Source organism: Odontesthes bonariensis, chromosome 8 (assembly GCF_027942865.1).
Source record: "Odontesthes bonariensis isolate fOdoBon6 chromosome 8, fOdoBon6.hap1, whole genome shotgun sequence".
Lineage (NCBI taxonomy): Eukaryota > Metazoa > Chordata > Actinopteri > Atheriniformes > Atherinopsidae > Odontesthes > Odontesthes bonariensis.
Window position 1 is genome coordinate 6,318,058 of NC_134513.1, and position 21,097 is coordinate 6,339,154.

Consider the following 21,097-nt stretch of genomic DNA (forward strand, 5'->3'; position numbering starts at 1 on the left):
CCGGTTCACGTCTTTCGTCCTTCCCCCTCTGCCCAGTTACACGAAACGCAGGAGTTCCTGACTGCACGGCGCGCAACACAACACACTGACAGCTCCGCTGACTCACAACCGAGGGGCGAAAGATGGAGCATGGAGACACCAACTTCAACATTCTGTTAGCGACCGATTCATACAAGGTACTGTATCCAGGGTGGTTTTAGACGGAGGCGGGGTGGGTGGAGGGGAGCCCATGAGAAATTAAAATTGATCAAGTCAAGGTGGTTTCATCATCAGTCCCAAGGCCATCACAGTGTCGTGTAGCCGGTCACCGTTGGCTCACCGCAGGCCGAACGAGCTGGAAGATGAGATGAATGGCACCACAAAGACTAGGCACCGAATTCACAAAGCAAGCGCCCCTCTCTGGGCTAGCGGATTTACGCTTAGCAAGACCGCTGGTATAACGGAGCCAGTTACCCACCAGCTTTGCTAGTCACGGTGGTATTCTAGCTAGCTGAATTAGCAGCTAGCTCATAGGGAGCGCAGGAGGTAGACACACGGGATTGATGTAAAAAAAAAAGAAGCTAATATTAGCTTCTCGCTAGCAAGTGTTGTATGGATTGCCCCATGGACTGTACATGGGCTAACTCTCAGTTACATTACAGTATTACTGTGAGACGTTGGGCAACGCGACTTCATGGAAAACAAAACCGAAAGTTGAAAGGAGAAAAAGTCCAAAGTCTCGCTTTACATTTATATGTGCTCGGGAGAAGTTAAACGATATGTAACTTGTCAACTCAAGACTTCTAATTATTAGTGTAATTGCTAACAAAACAGGAAATTACGACCAGCTATTAACTTTCAAGGTAAACACGGACCAGATGCACCGGTAATAATGTTTAATGGCACGTAGCAAGTGGTTGCCGGGACGGTTGCCATGCAAATCAGTCATGTGACAGCATTCAGTGATGCTGATGGAGGGGCGGAATGGGGAAAATTATGGACATGGGGCGGGGGGACATGTCGAGGATGACCATGTTGAACCTTAAACAAACCAGAAAGATTTATAGTAGGGTCACATGCTGCTGATCTGATTAGACTTCATGTAAGACCTGTACACACACGTGTGTGTGTGTGTATGTGTATTAAAGGTTTTCCTTCCCTTATAGAAAATAGATATATGAATATATTTACTGTGAAAATACTTACACATGTATACCACTACATGATTACCTTGTGAAGTAATTTCTGCTTCCCATGATGATGATAACTCAAAAGACGGGGGGGGGGACGGTTGCTTTTTGTTAAACTGCCAAATGACTGTGAAGCAAGAATATGGGAATGTGAAGATATGAGGATGCATTGGTGCGGGCCGTGTTGGGGACATGATCGCTAGAGACTAAATGCTGTTTGACAAATCTCTCCAGGAGTTTCCTGTCATCTAAATCTAGAAGAACACCTTTGGGATCTTTGAATAGAAAGCTCGAGCAGGCAGCTGTAAAAATTCTGAGTAGCCCTTTAGCTGCAACCTGGGAGAAGTTGGAGTAGGACCATCCCAACCCCACCCCACCCACATCCAAGTTGCTGATCATGTTACTTTCGCAGCCATACCCACTGACCTCTAACCATTCGAATTGGACCTGATCAGAGGTTCTCGAAAAAACGCTTTCACAACGCTTGCTCGGTCATGTATAATTGTTTGAATCCGAATAATGACAAATATAATGTTTTTTTTTTTGTTGCTTTCAGTGCCTGTTACGAGGTCTCTATTTTAAGTTTATTAAACCATAACTTTTAGGCTTTTAGTTTCGAATAAGAACAGATACTCTGCAGTTCAACTTCAAGGAAAGTACAGTATGGTGATACACTTTTGAATGATTTCACTTTTGACTGATATCTTTCAGAGGACTGTCGAACTGAGTTTGTGGGGTTTGGCTCAAAAGTATTTTTTTATTGGACATATAACACTGATTGTGAATCTGTAGCCAAGCAACTGGTTTTGCTTTCTTGGAAGACCTCCGTACAGGGTTAAGAATTAGTTTCACTTGTACTCCATTTGCTCTGGATCCCCTGCAGGCTTACAGTTTCATTTCTTTGAAACGGCCAGTCTTAGTTTCATTTTCTGCTTGTTTCACTTAAATCCAGAATTTAACTCGCATGGACACACCTAGCCATTCCTTTTGAATGAGTCAGTGTTTCCAAACTTTTAATAGGTGCTGTACTTTTGTTTAAGTAAATTCAAGGTAAGATTATAGATTCAGTATTTCCAACATTGCAACTGTTGCAATTTGGTGCTCTGACACATTCAGCAATACCATCAGAGGCAAGAGAGGTAACTGATGAGCCTAGAATGAATGTCAAATGGGGAAAAATGTAAAGTTTAGATGAATCTGATCATTCCAAAATGTAGCTTACAGCATGGCTCCACAAATTAGCTTTTTTTCCTCCCTCATTTCACCACAATTTGTGTGGGATGGGTGCTGTATCCTTTACTTGAACTGTGAATACATGCACAAGGGACACGGCAAATGTCAGCTAAATGAAAGGAAAGACCAGAGCTGACGCTGATCAAATGTCATGATTCGTCTTTGCCAAGCAATCGAGTGATGCCCTGCTAGGCTAAAGTTGATATGAATGTCCTGTTAAACATTTACTTGCGTCGCCCAAAAGTAAATAAGAGTAAGCCAACCACTAAGTCATTAAGGATCAGTTTGGATCAAGTAGGATCAGTTGTATTCTAGTGTACTATTCAGTATACTAATTCATAAATGTCTCCACAGTCCATAACATGGTTTTGTGTTGTTCCACTGGAAGTAGCTTGTATGTGTGTGTGTCTTGCATGCGCATGACTGTGCAATAAGCTTGGTAAACAGAGGAGAGTGGGGTATTGAGAGGGAAACGCTTGACTGGCTTGCAGTCCAATCAGAGATGAACGTACAGTTCACTTTCTTCACAGGACATGACAACAAACTTCACCTGCCTGCCTGAAACTCAAAGCCGTTGTGTGGAAACGCACAAAGATACGTGTTGTTAGTGGGGTATGTCACCAGTGGAGGTGTACAGTGTTTTCATTGTTTACACTGATTTATTTATTTTTTTCTTTAAAGCAATGTCACAAGTTTGTTGCCACGTGACACACAATATGCCATTTTTCTAACCCTTAAATCCGGAGAGAATCACGTGAGCGTGGAGTTTGACGTTCTGGATCTTATGGGGGGGGTGTTTCAGGGCAGAATGACAACATAGAGGGTCCAGTTTTTAGCGGCGGCTTGTTTTCGGATGCGGTAATCGGAGCCCTGCTTTCAACTGGTTTCCATCAAGATATTTTAATGCTCGTTTTTTCGTTTGTGCTCAAAAGCGATGAGATGGTTTTCCACTGTGGTCACCAGGCTTTCCACCAGGTGTTGGAGTTCGCCAGAAGGTTCAAGGCTGAACATCACATCACATCGGTTGAAAATGAATGCTCATGAAGCTGGATTAAACCTCTCCATACACAATGAGATGCTTACATGAGGCAAGATTATAAATTTAATCGTAGCTCCTGAAAAACGTTGACCTGCCAGACTTCTATAAATAAAATTGCCATACAGACCTCATGCTGTATGACATGTAATCTAATATTTTTCTGTTTCATTAGCCGGCTGTGCCTTTAATGATGTTAGCCTATATTTGAAAGTAAATGAACAATATTCTTGTATAATAGCGGAGAGATGATTTTTTATGTGTAAACATAAACATGTGGGACAGTGAGTATGAACACGCGGTTCAGCCTAGTGTCATGTTGAGTGTCTTGACTCTATTTTGAGTACTCGAAAGCCCGGCAGAAAGGACACAGTCGGGTCAAAGAAACTGAGTAGTTCATTGACATTTACGCCCCCCCCCCCCATGCAAACCGTAGCTCAGGAGACGTTTTATTACTCCCCACATGTATTACGTATTACACCTGTTTGGTGCAAAATTAGGTTCCTCCCAAGGTTGCAGTCGTCTGAAAGACTAACCTGTGACCACTTGTTAAGGGAAATACTGATTTGCAAAATGCTTTATTGTTGAGGGAAGTGTTCCTCATTCTTTCTGGAGATCAGATCTAAGCAAAGTACAAGAAGCTTTGCTGTTAAAACTAAGCTTATGCTGGCTGTTAGCATTTGACTTGCTCCAATGAAATGTTCAAGTAGTCCTGCGTTTTAGCTTTTAACTCAGTCCCACAATGATTTTTCTGTGGCCACAGTCGCTGCCGTTAATCAAAAGTCCCATATATCAGCAGATTCTGTGCTGCTGTGGGGATGGTAAAATCCTTAAACGCCCCAGTGTGCTCTGTGAAAATAACCTAAACTCATTTGAGATTTAATTGATGCCCCAGTGGCTCCAGCTTACCCCGCGTCTTTTCTTTCATTTATTGTTTTGGGTTGTTTTTTTTTTTTGCATCTTTCCTCCTCTCCCTGCAGCATTCTCTTCAAACATGCCCGGGCATGCATGCAACTTTTAACCTGACAGCACACTGCAAATTTTATTGGTTTAATCAGTTTGTAGTAGATTAGAAGATCGCATAAGAAGCACACACACAAACCTCAAATGTGTATTTTCTGAATAATAGCCGAGGGGTAGAATAGAGGAGAACGTGCCTGTGTGGGGAAAAGTCTCGTCTCAGTTTTGACACTGAATGATTGGATTGAACAGAATCTGGTCTTTTGTTGAACATGCTACAGGCAAAGCTTTTCCTCATGACCTTGAATGGCTCTCTTCACTTTCTGTTTTTGCGACAACAAACTGAAGGAGAATTTTATTTGCTTGTTTCAAGTCCAGAACAAAAGTGTGAAACGTGAGACTTGTCATGTAACCTTTGAAATATTTCAACATTCACTTGTTTCATCAGTTCCCTAAAAAGATGCCGTTTTACTTTGGGAAACTTTCAGACAACGCAGCCAGTCCAGCTACTCCTAATCTGCAAAGAGATTGCAACATTTGGATGGCTCAACAAGTACATTTGAGCCAAGCTTAACATTTTTTCCACACGTATATGTGTTTAGCAGTGCTTTCACATGCTGTGTCCGCAAGTTTATACCTTAATTATACCTTAAGTAATTAACAAATCATGCATTTTATTGTCCCCTAAGTAGTTAAATTGAGGGCTCATAGTGGGCATAGCAAGGTTGCCAGCTGACTTCTTCCACTCTTGAGCTCCGTTTCCATGAAGTATGTAACTGGGTTGTAATTCTGTGGTTCCATATTTTGTTGTGACCGAGCGGCGTTCAGTGAATTATTCATTACATAACGACTTTGCTAACTTTTGTTGTGCTCTGTCTCGGCAGGTAACGCATTACAAACAGTATCCACCCAACACGAGTAAAGTGTACTCGTACTTCGAGTGTCGCGAGACGAGGACGGAGCACACCGAAAAAAAAAGAAAAGTCAAATATGACAAAACCGTCTTTTATGGCCTGCAGTACATCCTCAACAAATACTTAAAAGGTACGTTTTTTTTTCTTTGTAATTCTGAGCTTTTCAGGGCCGAACGAAGTTTGGCCTCATGAGGCCACCTCTTCTGCTTTTGTCTCTTCGGCTTGATTGTGGAAATAAGTGTTTCCAGTCAGATTCCCAAATTAAATAAGGCTTACATTCCAATACAGCTCCACTCATACTGTAGCAGCTGCACAATACAACCTCTCTTCCATTAGCCTGTGAATCTTTGTGTTGGTGCTCCATTTGAAAAGACTTTTAAATATGAAAAAGCAGGTATTAAGTGTAGCTCAGAAAGGGCAAACACTTGGCACGTGTAATGCTTTTAGTCTGATGGGGTTTCAGAGTCGTTGCATTGCTCAGGAACAGCTCCGCACGGCAGGTGTTTGCTGTTGATGCCCACGTGAAAGTTTTTTCTTTCGATAAAACAGTCGGGTTAAAACAGTCTTAAAATAGTCGGGTGAAAGGTGAGAAAAAGAGGCCGGTTTAGGAAGAAAGAAGCAATCAAGAACAGCCTTGAAGAGGACCAAAAGAAAGACATACAACATTTTCAATGCTCTAATTAACTCATGTTGGTGAAGTTTGATGTTCAGAAGACTGAGTGTGATCCTCAGAGGCATCAGGGAGATCAAGAGGGACAGAAAGAGTCGAAAGAATGCGTCTGCCGCCTGTCCCTCTTAAGAGGATTTCACGGCGTTGTGGCCGAGGTACGGGAGAGAGTGCCGGGAGAACAGAGAGGGACGAGACAAAAGCACAGCTGCTCTCGCACTGTTTCAGGGAGAAAGACCAGCTGTCTGTGCAGAGCGTCCCTTCCTGCTCCCGCTGATTAGAGCAGAACCACACTCACAGAACCACAAGTGCGCGTCATCTTTTTATTCCAATAAGAGACGGATCAGAATGAAAGTAAAAGCAGAATAATCGCAGCTAAACCACAAATCAAGAGTAAAGCTAAAAGCTCGATAGTCAAACAGATGCTCTCTTGTCGTTTTTTAGCTATTTTGCTTTGGTTAAATGAGAAAGATTGACGTTTATTTGTCGTCTGCTCGGTTTCAGCTGTTTCTTAAGGCTGCCACACCCAGCAACCAATCAAATAAGAGAATCTCCCAAAGTGTTTAAAATATCCCAATATCCTCATACGTTTAGTAAGTTTTAGTTTGTTGGGTTCGGCAGTTTGCGCGGTTTAAAAACTGGTCGGACTCGTTGTAAAAAGAGACGGCTGTTTGCGTGTGTGTTTTTGGATAAAGATGCCTCGTCAGCATTCCCAGGAACCCTCTTAATTCAATTACGGTCGCAGACAATAGATTAGCACTCCAGTGACTTGTTCTTCTTCTGCTTCCTTGTGCTCCACCCCACCCTCGTCTTTGTTCTTTGTGTACTTCAGGAAAGGTTGTGACTCCGGAGAAGATTCAAGAGGCAAAGGAGGTTTACAGAGAACACTTCCAGGATGACGTTTTTAACGAGAAGGGCTGGACCTACATTTTGGAGGTAAGAGGTGGTTGTAAGTGCAGGGAAAAGCTATTTTTCTCCTACACAATGTGATAAGGATTACTGAGATGTTTTTAGAAAATTGTTTTATTTGGGGATAAACTTGAAACCAGTTATGTTGGTGTAAATATACGCAGGTGCCAGCACGCACTAATGTTGCCACATGACACAGGCTTAATGTGAAAAGACTATTGGTCTGTCCCAGACATGCATGCCCAACATTAGGGTGTTTAGATCAGCCTCTCAGTCTGGCAGATCTTCATCTTCAAATATTAGCCCGGTTTGATTTTTAAAGTAAAATAAACATTTTTAGAGGTAGCTGATGATCGAAAGTGTAAAAAACTTTCAGGGCGTGATGCTCTCATGCATTCAGAATGCAGTCATGCTAAGTTAATACCAAATGGTTCAGTTGTTTTTCCACTGGCGTAAACGGCTTCACACAGTGAAACTCTGCTGATATACGCAGGAATGAATCAGTTAGTTTCTACTTTATTTCTGGATATTGAGACCTTTCAGGACCTTGGAGAGAGCACAGCCATATGTGCTGTTCAAAAAAAAAATTTTTGTTTGGTTAAAATGTGAATAAATAATATTACATCATCAGTCAGCTCTCTGTGATCTCAGCCTTGTTTTTCTCGACTCGTTCTGTGTTTTATATATCGATTCATTTTAAGACGGCACACACAAAAATGTTGAGATGTTGCTCTGTTTCAGTTGTGATGGGACTAAATTTAAAATGCAGATATTTTGTGTATCCAGAAGCTGTACTTGCTCAAGTCATCTGTAGCTGGATAAGATTCGAAATAAGTTGTGACAGTCGGGAATCAGACTGGAACTTAGATGGTTGTGCCAATGTGGTTGTTTGCAGAAGTACAACGGCCACCTGCCCATTGAAATCAAGGCAGTGCCAGAGGGAAGCGTCATTCCTCGAGGCAATGTTTTGTTCACAGTGGAGAGCACGGACCCTGAATGCTACTGGCTCACTAACTGGGTGGAGGTAAGTTTGTTTTGTTTGTTATCTGATAACGCGCTCCTGTTGTTACATGGGTTATTCAGATGGAATCCAATGGGTTTGGAGCAGTTTTGCTGTGTAATTTGTAGCCAAACTTGTCCTGTCCAGTTTTAAAATGTTATCTTTAACATGTGTTAGCCCTCCAACTATTGAATCATTTGCGTTCCCTGTAACGATATCGGTTCAGGGTTGGCTTCCTCAAGTTTAAAAGCTACATTTCTCATCTCCCTCAAACAGCCGTTAAACTTTCACACGCTTGTCACATTGCTTCTAAAACTCATTAACAGGCACCTTGGTGCATTTTAATCGTCAACTTCATTTGAATATTGATTAAAGATAGAAGATATTAGCAGCATTTGTACCCTCTGTTGCACTGATAAGTTCACAGTTATGGAAAGGCTGAATAGTAAGAGCTTGGCAGCTTGCCCAATGATGAATTTTATCTCTACTTAAGTCTGACAGAATTACAGCGCTTTTACAAGTTATTGTTTAATCACTGCTTGGAAATGTGCACCAGCATAGTGTTTTCTTTCAGATTAGCTGAACAACTAACAGAGATGACCTTTTTTCTGTGTTTCTAGTTGGTAAAATCATGTCTCTACAGTGATTTTTAAGCAAGTACTGTAATGTCTTTTCAGCGCCAAACGCTCAGCACATTCATTTATCAAAAGAAAATGGCACACAAAGAGAGGAAATGGGATCGCCTGTCAATGGTTTCACTCTAAATCTTTTGTGTTTTGATAGGTTTATGAACTGGTTTGTTGGTTTTTTTTCCAGCATTTTGAGATGTACCCGACATCAAGCCCAGAACGCTAATTATTAATCATGTTTTGTTGCTACAGTTTGAACCCTTCTCAGGAATAAAAGCTCAATGTCTCTGAAAAAGCCATTCATTAATAATCTTGCTGGAGCGAGCGCCACACGTGAGCACAATGAAAGAGGTTGCTTTGTGTAAGGCAAACTTAATCCACCGACCAGCTCCTTTCAAGCTCATTCACCACCACATACTGTCGGGCTCGCTTGTTTAGCTTTGGTACGTTTTGCTTTATATTTGCTATCCAGGTCTGAACGTATCATCTATGTTCTCATTTAACAAAAAGACATAATTGGCAATTAATATTCCTTTAAACACACAAAAAAAATCAAGTTACATGAGGGAATATAGGCAGCTGTAATGATTTTTAAGACCTGCTACAGTAGCTGTATATGTTTCTGTATTTCAAACATTGATTTTTGCTCTAATGGGCTATGCAGTGTGACCCCTCCCTGACATGAGCTTAATGCTCCATGAACAGTCTGCAGTGACTTGGCACAAATGACTTCATGTACGTTGATCTTTTCTGACTGTCTGTAACTGATTGCAGTTTCTCTTTCACTGCAGTATTCCTGTTTATAGGTGTGATTATTGGCGGATCCCACAGAGTCATTTCTTCCTACATGTTCTAACATAAACACAGTTTATTTTATTTTTTTTGTTGGTGTCCGCTGACGAAAACCCTCAGCTGGCAGTAAAACTAAAAGAAACCTGTCTTTATCCAGAAGTCGGGCTCCACTTGAACTGATCATTTCTAACCGTGCTCTCAGCTATGTTAGAGAAGTGGACGAGCGTGTGACGTAGGTCACCCACAGCCCAGAGCATTGTGACAAAACACATACACACACTTACTCCCCAGATAAATTTAGATGCACCGCTCATACACACACCTTGTGAGTTTCTGTTGCTGATATAAATACATGCATTAGCACACACACCAGGGCATTATTCAGGGCTAAAGTAAAATTAGCCCTAGTGTTCACCCCGGTGTCCTTGGGTTGCATCATTAGGTCAGTGCTTTTTTCTTTTTCTGGTTGCTCCATCTGTCCTTTTTTCCCCTCCCTTTGTCATATCTTGATGCATCTCATTGTTTTTTGTTCTCTACTCCCTTTAACCTCCCTGTCTCGACACTCTCTCTCCCTCTCGTCCTTATCTCCCGCCATTTTGTTCTAAGTCATGAGAAGTCACATTGGCACGTGTGTGTGGGGGGGGGGGGGGGGTTTGCGCTTGTGCGTGGACATTCCTCCATGATGTTGTTTTTACTCGTAACGCCGCGCTGACTTTATCTCTGTCGAACTGTCACAAAATGACTTCACTGGACAAGATAAATGTTGCAGTCATCTAAATTCAGGGACAGCATTAAACACAAATTGATTCCAGTTTGTTTTTGACCTTGGGCACAAAACACCTTCAGATGGACGTTTAGGAGGCTAGAGCCTGGTTAAGGCTGGGGTCAAGGACCAGGAAATGCATTATTTTAATGTGCCTTCACAAAGCAGCGTGTGTTTGTGCGTGTGGCCTTGCCCTGGGAGTCACATGAGTCAATACTACAGTTTATATTTCGAGGAGGCATGTGACCTGCTCAGGGTGATGGGGTGGAAACGCACTGCAAAGCATTAGCAGGAAAAGCCAAGCTCAGGATTAAAGTGAGTTGTGTTCCTGGTTATCTTTTCATTCCCTGCAGTGGAGGGAACACAGCTTTGTTTAACTAGTGTTTTACAATTTCCTCCTGACTGGGTCCACATGCAAACATAAGAAAAACCTGTTTAATAAACATTCATTTATACATGTATATCTGTTACATTTATTTGTGAATTCTTGTTGACCCAATATTGAAGTAACTCAATCAAAAATAAAGCTATTTTCTAACTAAGAATTTTGAAATTGACTTGTGGTAAATAAATGTAAACATCACCTACTTGTTTGTTGTTTGTTTCTCCTTCTTTCACCATGTTAGTATAGAAACAGAAGTGACAGCGAGCCTGGTCTGAGGCGGTGATTGGCACAGATTACATTGTCAGCCTGTCAAATATCCTGAGAAATAGGATCCAGACCCTTTTCCTGATAACTCCTGATTACTATGGGTGCTGCTGAGACTTTCCTGCCTTTGGGACGCACAATCCGCTATTATACTGCCGTATTAACTAATTTCCATTCATATTTCTTGATGACTGGTACTCCAGTTGACTACTTTATTGTCTGCCTGGGAGCTTGAATCTTCCAAAAAAATTGAACGAGCATTACTTCCTGTTCCCGAACTCCATAAAAACCTTTTTTTTTACGGGGCATGGGAACCTACCTGTAGCATTCAGACAGCTTCAGACATTATAAAACGCTACTCGCACCTTTCGCTTTGACATCATCAGCATGTTCACATTTTTATTTCATACTTTTTTACCTAGAAATGGAAGCAGTTGCTGACATTAGGATTTAATGGTGACTGGACATCATATAATCACTCAGAAAGCAGCTGAAATACATGAACATGAAACTAAAAAGACACTCACACGTACGCTATTCTTCAGATTGTATAAACGGTGTACTTATGAAATTTCCCAGGTTATGTTGAGTACAGATAAGCCACTTGTTTTCAGATTGAAATGTATGACTTGTGTGAAAGAAGGGACAGCTTTGATCCCTCTGATTCTGTTAGTTACCAGCTGAATACGACTGGGTCTGATTTGCACTCTTTTCTCATTCCACCAGACCATTCTAGTTCAGATCTGGTACCCCATCACTGTGGCGACCAACTCCAGAGAGCAAAAAAAGATCCTCGCCAAGTACCTCCTGGAGACTTCTGGGAACCTGGAGCGGCTAGAGTACAAACTACATGACTTCGGCTACAGGGGTGTGTCCTCACAAGAGGTACGAAGGAGATTAAAGAATTGAAATCAGCTTTATCAAGAAGGTTTGGCATCAAAGTTAGTCAGCTTAGGATGTGTTTTCCAAAGTAATTCCTACTCAAGGTCCACAGACTACCTGTTTTTTGTATAATAGCATGCAGTGTTCATGGGATTGAGTTTGTTCTCTTTTCGGAGAGGTTGACATACAGTAAGAGCTCATTAGCTGAGAATATAATCCACATCCGGAACACCGTGTACATTTGAAGCGGTTCAGAATGAGAACGAAAAAAGGAGTCGGTGCACAGTTTCTGAGAAATTTCATAGATAGTTGATCAAACTGGAATGGACTTACCAGACTTTAAAGTCAAAGATGGCAAGTCCTAACACATCATAGAATAGCTAGCTGAGTCTTTGAGCTGCAGTACGCCATGACATCTCTCTTAGAAAATGAAACCGCTACTCATTCACAGACTGCTGGCATCGGAGCCTCCGCCCATCTGGTTAACTTCAAGGGCACAGACACAGTCGCCGGGATCGGAGTCATAAAGAAGTACTACGGCACCAAGGATCCAGTGCCAGGATTCTCAGTTCCTGCTGCCGAGCACAGGTACACACACATCCACATTTTCCCAAGTTGTTATTTATGCAGCTTTGATAAACGAAAGCTGGTGTCCCTGCAGAGAGACGTGATAAATGTCAGCGTAGCCTTTCTTTTACAGGAGGTGAAGCGGCACAGTTAGGTGTCGAGCATCTACCTCAAATATTACAAATGTAGTACAAGAAACTTAAAACCTTATGTCAACGCCCCTACAGGCACTTTCATTACTGTGTACAATGTTCCCAGGGATACTTCCGCTCTATTCATCTTCATTGTTGCTTTGCATTTTGGCCAAGAGCCAAGCCTGGAGACGTGCTTTTCCATCCCCGAGCCGGATTCATTTATAGGAGTTATTCTCCAAATAACATCCAGTTATTTGCCAGGGTTAGGTTTTTATGTGCTGATTTAATTTGCTAAAGATGAGATTACCTGGAGTCATTTGACTGAAGTTGGTGTTGATGTGCTTTCTGATAAGAATTTGGTCACCTTCACAGTCATTTTGTGACTGTGGCTGTGATTGGCTTTTATGACTGGCTGCGATCCAAACGCACATCTCTCGTGTTTGTTTTATGACTCTGATCCATTCATCTTTCTCACGCACACACGCTTCTGTTTATCCGTTTCACTTTCGTGCACACGTCGCGGCCGACTGCTCAGCACCGCGGCAGTTACTGCTGCTCCAGCACACCCTTCTTCCCTGCACCAGTGCATTCTGGGAGGGTGGCAGTGTTTATCATAGCAACTGTGATGCAATTGCACCCTCGTATAATTGGTTTTGCTTCTTCCTCAGTGGGAGGAGTTGCAGTGAAATTCCACTTTGATTTGAATGTTGAGGAAAGCAAAAAGGGAGGGGTGATTTCAGAGGGGAGGTATGTCACCTTTAGAGCTGTGGATTTCAAAACTAAACAGAAATGTCCTTCGCATAAAAACAGGACGAATATTATAATGATAAACATTATAATCAACCCAAGATTTTCACCACTTGTGTTTCTGTCATGTTTGGAAGTCTCCGTGTGTTCACATGACACAGCTGATCTGCGGCACTGATTTACCTCTGATTTACCTCTGATTTTGGTCCATTTTACTGCAGCCACCAACATTCGCAACATGACAATCAATAGAATGAGTCCCCCGGGGTTTAGATCAATTCACTCAAGAGGCCAGACCATCTCCTGCGTGACTCATGTTTCCTCTTACGACATTAGAGCGAAGAAGTTAAAAGAACTGCTGAGTAAATTGTAAAGAGTTCTCCTCCACGGGGCTGAAAAGATTAGGTGGTTAATGCAGCGTGATCAGAGCAGTGACATGTCGCTCGTTTTTGTGCGGCGTACAGGGCTGTGCAAATGTCATCACTTCTACTTTCATTCATGGCTATAAAATTCTGTACATGTGATGTCTAAACTGCCTGGGAAAAAAAACGATTAAAGCCTTACAGGTAATTATGGTTCAGTCCAAGTCTAAAACGTGGAGTAGGCTGCCCTCTGCTGGACAGTCGGCCATTTTCTTTTGATCGAAGTCTCGTGACTCGTAGTCTGCTGTGGTTTCTCTCATTTTGCGAGAACATAGCAGCTTTTTCATTCGGCGCTTTTCAACACACGTCTCGGCTCCTGCTGTTGCATTCCTTCTCCTCCCCTGTAGCATGGTTTGTTTTAGCTTTGTTTGGCTGTATTTCAGTGTTCTGCAATTCACTCCACAGCACCATCACAGCATGGGGAAAGGACCATGAAAAAGATGCCTTTGAGCACATCATCAAGCAGTTTCCCAGTGTGCCTGTATCCATTGTCAGCGACAGCTACGACATCTACAATGCCTGTGAAAAGATTTGGGGAGAGGACCTACGAGAGCTCATCGTGAAGCGCAGTGCTGATGCGCCGCTGGTTGTCCGACCAGACTCTGGAAACCCACTCGACACAGTGTTGAAGGTGCGTCCGCCTGTCACCTGGAATTACAAAACAGTCCAGGAAGCCAACCCTCCGCTCTCGTGTCAACTCTTTCCTTCTTCTCTTTTGTGTCCAGGTTTTGGAGATTCTGGGTAAGAAATTTCTTCCATCGGAGAACTCTAAAGGTTTCAAGGTTCTGCCTCCTTACATCAGAGTCATACAAGGAGACGGAGTGGATATCAACACACTGCAAGAGGTACAGACACTTGCACAGCTGCTCATATATGGTCAAACTTTCAACAACAACAATATTTGACTGTTGATTCGTGTTTTTCCACAGATCGTCGAGGGGATGAAGCAACACAAGTGGTCCATTGAGAACATTGCCTTTGGATCCGGAGGGGCTTTATTGCAGAAACTGACCAGAGATCTGCTCAACTGCTCCTTCAAGTGCAGCTATGTGGTCACAAATGGACTGGGGGTGAGGCCCGGCATGATGCAGCATAAACTACCTTATGTAACCACTGTAAAACAATCAGGAAATTATACTTCACTACCACCACAAGCTATTAGATGGGACAGCGTAGCATTAACAGAGTTTTTGAGCTACGGATAAGATGGACAAATGTTGATCCCCAAAAACTGTGAAAGCACGAAGGACTTTCAAAACTGCTGCAAACACACCAAGTCTGTTTTAAGGGAAATGAATCTCCCTCGTGCTTTGTTTTATTCCCCCTCAAAAGTCCCTCGTTCTTGTAGAAAGTTTCTGTGGTTGAAACACTGCTTCAGGGTGGGATTTCAGATTCCATTACTATTTAAACATTCTGGGTTTTTTTTTTGTGCGTGTGCTGTTTCTCAGGTGAATGTGTTCAAGGATCCAGTGGCAGACCCCAACAAGAGATCCAAGAAGGGTCGTCTCTCTCTGCACAGAACGCCAAGCGGAGACTTTGTCACCCTGGAGGAGGGCAAGGGCGACCTGGAGGAGTACGGCGTGGTGAGTTCAGCGTACACAGTGGCATCTTTAAATACTTTTGTTGAAGGCGATGAGGCGAGTTGTCGGTGTCTCTTCTGCAGTATGTGCAGTGATGCGTAGCACCACAGATGTCATTGTGTAAAAATCCACGAAACAGTTTAAGCTCAAACTGCTGTGAAATCTTTAAGGACCTAAAACCACTTAAAAAAATAGAATGAAATCCCTTTAAGTATAAATACTGACCTCATTTCTTTTCTCTTTTTCCTTTCCTTGCCTCCTTGCCTCCTCTCCCCTTCTTGTTTACCTTCCTGAATGCAGGACCTGCTGCACACAGTCTTTCAGAATGGAAAGATCGTGAAGACGTACACATTTGATGAAGTCAGAGACAATGCTAAGCTCAAAGAGAGTGAGCTTGAGGAGCTGCTGCTCTGAGTGACCCCCACATGTTTTCCAAACCCCCTAAATAACCCCCCCTCCCCCTTCAAACCTTCACCTTTTTGCCTCCAATATCACCATATTAAATGGAGGTGTGTGCACTGCAAATAGACCCCCCCCCCCACTTCCAAAGCCTAAGAATCTCCCTGAAATATTCCCACAAAACCTGAGATTTCCTTTAGATTTTACAGAATTTCACCCACGGTTCAAAAATGCTGTTCGATGGTTATCCAGTAGAGAGGAGGAAGAAATGTAGAAAATCACACATTTCACAGATCAGTGAGAAACTCCCTAGAAGCTTTAGAGGGGAAGAGAAAGAAGTACCTGTGTGTGAGGGTTCAGAGCGAGTCCTGACGATGATGTTACGACCACGCGGTCGCGTCCTTGTGCCGCCGCCTCAGATTAAACTACAGCTTGTTGCACTAATAGGTTGGGCATTTTGCAACTTAACGAATGTGACTGGCCGGCTGCTGACGGGCAGTGTAACCGCAGACTTTTTCTTGCCAACTCGAGAAATAAACGAGGTGATTGTAGGTTTTGGGAATGGGCCTTTAGCGCCTGCATGCAGAGCGAGTCAAAGTGAGACCGATGATGACAGAAAGGAAACTATGAAGCCACACCCACACCAGTGATCATTCTCCGTGTATTCTGTACAGAGCTGTGTCGAGAAAAAAACAAAAACGTGTCTGAATCAAGTTAATTTTGTCCTCTGTGTGAAGGAAGAAAATGATTATCACGGTAAGCGGCTGTGCACTGATAATATTGGCAAAAGTTATTTTACGTCAACTTGGTAGCTGATGATGATGAATGCTTAAACTGTAATTATGGGTAATGGAAGTATTAACTTTTCTCCACACTTCTTGCTTTTAATCGGTAGTTGTAACCCAAATTATTAAAAGGTCTGTCATGGTGTCCCTTATAATATGCACTCAGCTGACACTAATGCTCTTGTGGTGTATCTCCGAGGGAATATATACGATCAGCTCCTTGCAGACATGTTGCCCAACGCACATTCGCATCATGAAGGTCTAACCGTACCCCCAAAAACGCAGATCGAAAGAAAGTTTTCCCTTTCACGATGTTTCAAGTGATTGTTGAGTTACAAATTGGCATTTAAATTCGAGGTTTCGCAATGAAGGCGTCCAGATTCTTTCTTTCGATCAGGTCTTCATGATGACGAATGTCCTGCCTTTTCTTTGTAAGACCAAGAAACAAGGAAAAAGAAAAAAAAAATACATCTCAGAAGTCGTCTTCACTGGAATGAAGATTATAAATCAAGTGTTTATGAGAGATACATAATGTCTGTGGCTTCTGGGTTTAAATGTATGTTAAATGTTGGTCCTGACCTGCGTGTGTTTGTGTGTGTGTGTATGTGTTCTGACCTCTTCTTCTTTTTAAGGACTGCGTAGTATTTCTTTATGCGAAACATGCTTGTCGGCTCATGGGAATAGAGAACACTCTTCCTTTTATTTCGCTGGCCTTTGAACCTGAGAGGACATGGAGTGTTTTTGCGACAGGCAGCTGGTGAGTGTGGGTCTTCCTCTGGGCAACGTTAAAGCGCCCAAGATGTTAAAGTGAGTACAGTTTCTGACTTACTTATACCAGCCATGTTGTGGGGGATTGATGGAGCAGAGCTGGTCAGCAAAACGTTGCCCTCACTGTCACTGCCTTAACTTTTGGGAAGCAAAGAAACCTTCAACAAAGGTCTCTCTGGAGGAGTGTGAGCACCTTTGAATTTATTGCCCAGTCATAAATCAGATCACGCTCGTCCCTTCCTTCTCGGCTTTTTGTTTTTTTTGTCACGTTTTTTTTTTTTTTTTTTTTTAAATTTCGATGGGTCTCTGCTTCGTTGGCCTTTTTTGGAGTAAAAGGATTTTAAGAGGGATCTCTGAGAGGATGGGAGCTGATGACATCACAGGAACCAAATATGTGTGGAAAATTCCAGGGTGTGCAGTCGGTGCCAAACACTGGATGGATTCCCATGAGGGGGGGGGGCCCTCTGACTTATCATTCATCTCCAAAGTGAAGCTCACAGTTGGGGCCGAGTGCAATGTCTCAGCAGCTGCTGGGGTGGGATGTTAGCATTCAAGCTAAAATAGTGAGTCGGGTTTACATAGCAGCTAAACATCAGTATGTGTGAACCTCGTCTTTGACAGTCTTAGCATGCTAATGTAGGCATTCAGCTCACAGCAGCGGGTTTCAGTCTAGTTAAAACTTTTCGAAACTCAAGTTGATGATTTATTCCCAAGCGGCCCACCGTTGTCACTCATTCTCGCCTCACTATCCCAGTCTTAAGCATGTTCTACTGGAGCTTTGAGAAGCTTCCCTGCTGGTTCCCTGGGATTTCAGGAAGAAACCTGTGATGTCTCCGACTCCCATTTCTTGTCCCCTGGCTCGAATTATACTGCTGAAACACTGAAAAGCCCGTGAAGAAGACAGCTACGCACTTGCGTAGTTCTGGCTTCAGATTATGTTATTTTCCCTCCGGTTTTGCACCTGTTGCTGCTGTTCTGTCACAATTATTTGTCATCCAGTTATTCTGACACAGTAGTTTTTTTGTTTTTTTTCTTCTTCTTTTCCAATCATGGGGTGCATTTCGTAAAATATTACTTTACTATTTTGATACTGTCTAAGTTCTTACCTCAGAGAAATATTATTTTGTATGACAAAGGTGAAAAAAAAAGAGAAAATGCCAGAAATATTGCAGTAAATATCCTTATTTACAAACAATGCGGCCATACTGCCTTCTCACTTGTACATAAAACAAGTAGTTTGACTGAGAGCAGAGACGGCAGGTTAGGGAGATGACCACGCTAGATAATATTATTATTATTTTTTGTCCGAATGACCATTTTGTACCAATAGAAGAATATCCAAAACTGCTTGACTGAACTGGCAGTGCAACTGTTTCTTGTGACTGTCAAGCTTTTAGCTTCTGTTTGTGTGCACATGAGCGTGTGTGTTGTCCTGTGTGGATGCCTCGTGTGTATTGGATGAAAAAGTGTTTGTGAATACTTTTTTTTTTCTTTATGTTGTCGTTGTCGTTTCAACTTGTATGTATATGTTGGTTCTTCCAAATTCTCTCCCAGCACAACTGATATTTTAACTAACATAATCTTGCTATATTGTCAACGAAACCTTGATTAAAGATGCCACCCTGTCAGTTTGAATTGCTTGTATTTATTGGGCCTTCCTCTGACCAGGACTGATTACAGCGCCGTCTCTTCTGCGATAGATTTATCTAGTTACAGAAGTAATGACGAGTCTTAGTCTAACTTTTAGTCATTTTACAGCACGTTGCTATCAAACACAAAGTGTGATCTGGGCTTGCAGGAGGGACCAGGCATCTCAACCTTGGCATCACCCGTTGCCATTGGCAAAGGAAGGGGAAGTTTTAAGTGGTCTGCAAAGACGCGGAAATGCAGGAAAAGGTCCTTCGTTGAAAACAAGCAAATCATTTCCACAAGCTGTCCTATGATTCCTGCTTTCAAGTGGTCGCCTGCTAAGATCTTCAGCTATCACTGGGTAACATTCATTGACTGCCCTTACCCGAATATGCCAAGAATCACACTCTGCGTCGCGCTGATTCTTCTTCCTCTCGTGCTGGACTGAGGGCGGACCGAACACTGCAGTATTTCAAGAGGGCATGCAGGTAACACACTACCCAACTAACAGTAGAAATGCTGCCATACATGGACACAATTCCATACAAAAAATTTATGGTAAATGAAGGCTGGTGTGAGTAGATGGTGAAAAAAAACAGACTAAAACCCAAGAGCCTAATCTAATTCCTGTTATTTAAGGAAAGCACACAACCCCCTAAAGGTTTCACATTCATACTTTTACAGCCTGCTTAATTTAACTTACATCAAAATGCCTCATAAAACCTAAACAAATAGATTCGGGCAATTTATTCCTTATGTGTCTTTGATCATATATGAGAAAGGATTTTAGAGCAAAACCATAATAAAAAGAGACGCATGTCATGGCAAGTGCAATAAGTTCCAAATTAAATGTGAGCCAACAAATGATCTCTGCTAAAGTTTTTGCTGCTGAACTTTTCTTGTTGGGATGTGAGATTCATCTCTGTTGGCCCGTCTGACAGTTTGGAAACGATAAGGGAAGGAAGTAAAAAAAAAAAAACAGATGACCCTGAATGACCCTGGTGACCTCAAAACTGGACGTGTCATTTGAAAGTGGAAAGAGAAATGTAGCCCTGATTTACCAAGTGGTTTGTTTAACTTTGACTCTTTTCCTGTTTTGTTTGTATGCTCACGTACCTGAGGTAAAGTGTTGGAGTTCAGGGTTCGTGTGAAGTCATGGAGAGTTTGGAAAATTATTTTCACAACATCTAAATAGACCTGGGGAAAAAATAGAGGTGCTTTCAGCCTTTTTTTTTTTTCTGTATTCTAAAAGGTAAAAAAAAAAAAGAGTTACTGCTTAATTCAGAACAAACAAAACAACAGGCGTACTATTCACATAGGTCGAACCGTAAATATAGATGTTGTTTGATTGAATTTTAATTGCTGCGGTGCAATCTGCTGGAAGCTATTCGGTAAAATAATAATGTACATTTCAAAACTATTCTATAAGCATCTACAATGATTTTTCAACTCTGATGACCAAAAATCGCTGAAAATCGACAAAACTGGAATTTTGAGACTGGAAAAGTGTGAAATCAAGAATGGAAAATGTCTGGAGTACTGTGCAAACGTCGCCAGCCACCCCTCTTTTCTTTATGTAGTGGCAGGAAAATCTGAAACTGGAGCTGTGATTTATTGAAATGTGTGCAGGTGTAACTGGAAATATAGTGTATAAAGCAAAACCAGAGCTTGTGCAAGTTTAACAAGCTTAGATAAGATAAGATTCTTGTATTCTCTTTAAGTCTTCTTCAATAGACATCCCAAAGATTTCCCTTGGATGTTGGCTGCCTCTTGTTCCATTTTCTTTCAACATAACCCCACATTCCAGTCCACTGATTTTTCTGTCCAGTTCTTGTATCATTTGGCATACTCAGCCCTTTCTTCCTGTTTCCCTTCCTTGGAAATGGCTTCTTGACAACAACCCTTCATGGAAAGTATTTATGATGAGGCTTCAGCCAGCAGCAGACGGATCAACTAAAAGGCCAGGTGCATCTCTCACATCCTGTGTCTGATCTGCATTTTTTCCCATTTCTTCCAGGCATTACTTTCAGATAATATTCATGTGCTGTAGATCGTTTACTAGGCCTGCCAATGGCTCATTGCACCTTATTGGTGTAAAAATAAATTACTTTTTTCTGATCAAACTGAGTTATCTTGACCACATACTTTGGAGAAATGGGACCAAATGCCAAATACCAAAATGGTCAAGGACTGGACTATTAAAAAAATGAGAATGTCTGTCTCCTTTGAGCTCATATACAAACATCATGAACATTAAACTATTATTAACAATATAAACTCTGTCAACTCTTTTTTTTTTTTTTAATGTTGCGCGTGTTTATTTTGAAAGAAAACATTAACCTTGGCTAATTCCTTTAACCTATCACTGAGTTAAGGCTCTTTCTTTGTGTTGAGGGAATTCTGGCTTTCCTCTAAGAGTCATATGACTCGGTCAGCAGCAAAAAAGGCGTTTCATGTAGCTGC

General features: G+C 42.0%; 1 protein-coding gene across 1 annotated transcript; it reads left to right on the forward strand.

Moving 5' to 3' along the window:
* Positions 1–18,640, forward strand: nampt1 (nicotinamide phosphoribosyltransferase 1). The gene is made up of 11 exons (XM_075471465.1): positions 1–176; positions 5,283–5,442; positions 6,812–6,915; positions 7,784–7,912; positions 11,448–11,606; positions 12,055–12,191; positions 13,879–14,104; positions 14,199–14,318; positions 14,403–14,543; positions 14,922–15,056; positions 15,354–18,640. The coding sequence occupies exons 1-11, from the start codon at positions 123–125 to the stop codon at positions 15,465–15,467; spliced, it is 1,479 nt and encodes a 492-aa protein (XP_075327580.1). The 5' UTR covers positions 1–122; the 3' UTR covers positions 15,468–18,640.
* The last annotated feature ends 2,457 nt before the right edge of the window (positions 18,641–21,097 follow it).

Excerpts from the sequence above, each read along its gene's own strand:
- nampt1 (XM_075471465.1), top strand. The coding sequence starts at position 123 with ATGGAGCATGGAGACACCAACTTCAACATTCTGTTAGCGACCGATTCA. Across the intron at positions 177-5,282 it reads TAGCGACCGATTCATACAAG|GTAACGCATTACAAACAGTA; the intron begins GTACTGTATCCA and ends CTGTCTCGGCAG. Across the intron at positions 15,057-15,353 it reads ACCTGGAGGAGTACGGCGTG|GACCTGCTGCACACAGTCTT; the intron begins GTGAGTTCAGCG and ends TCCTGAATGCAG.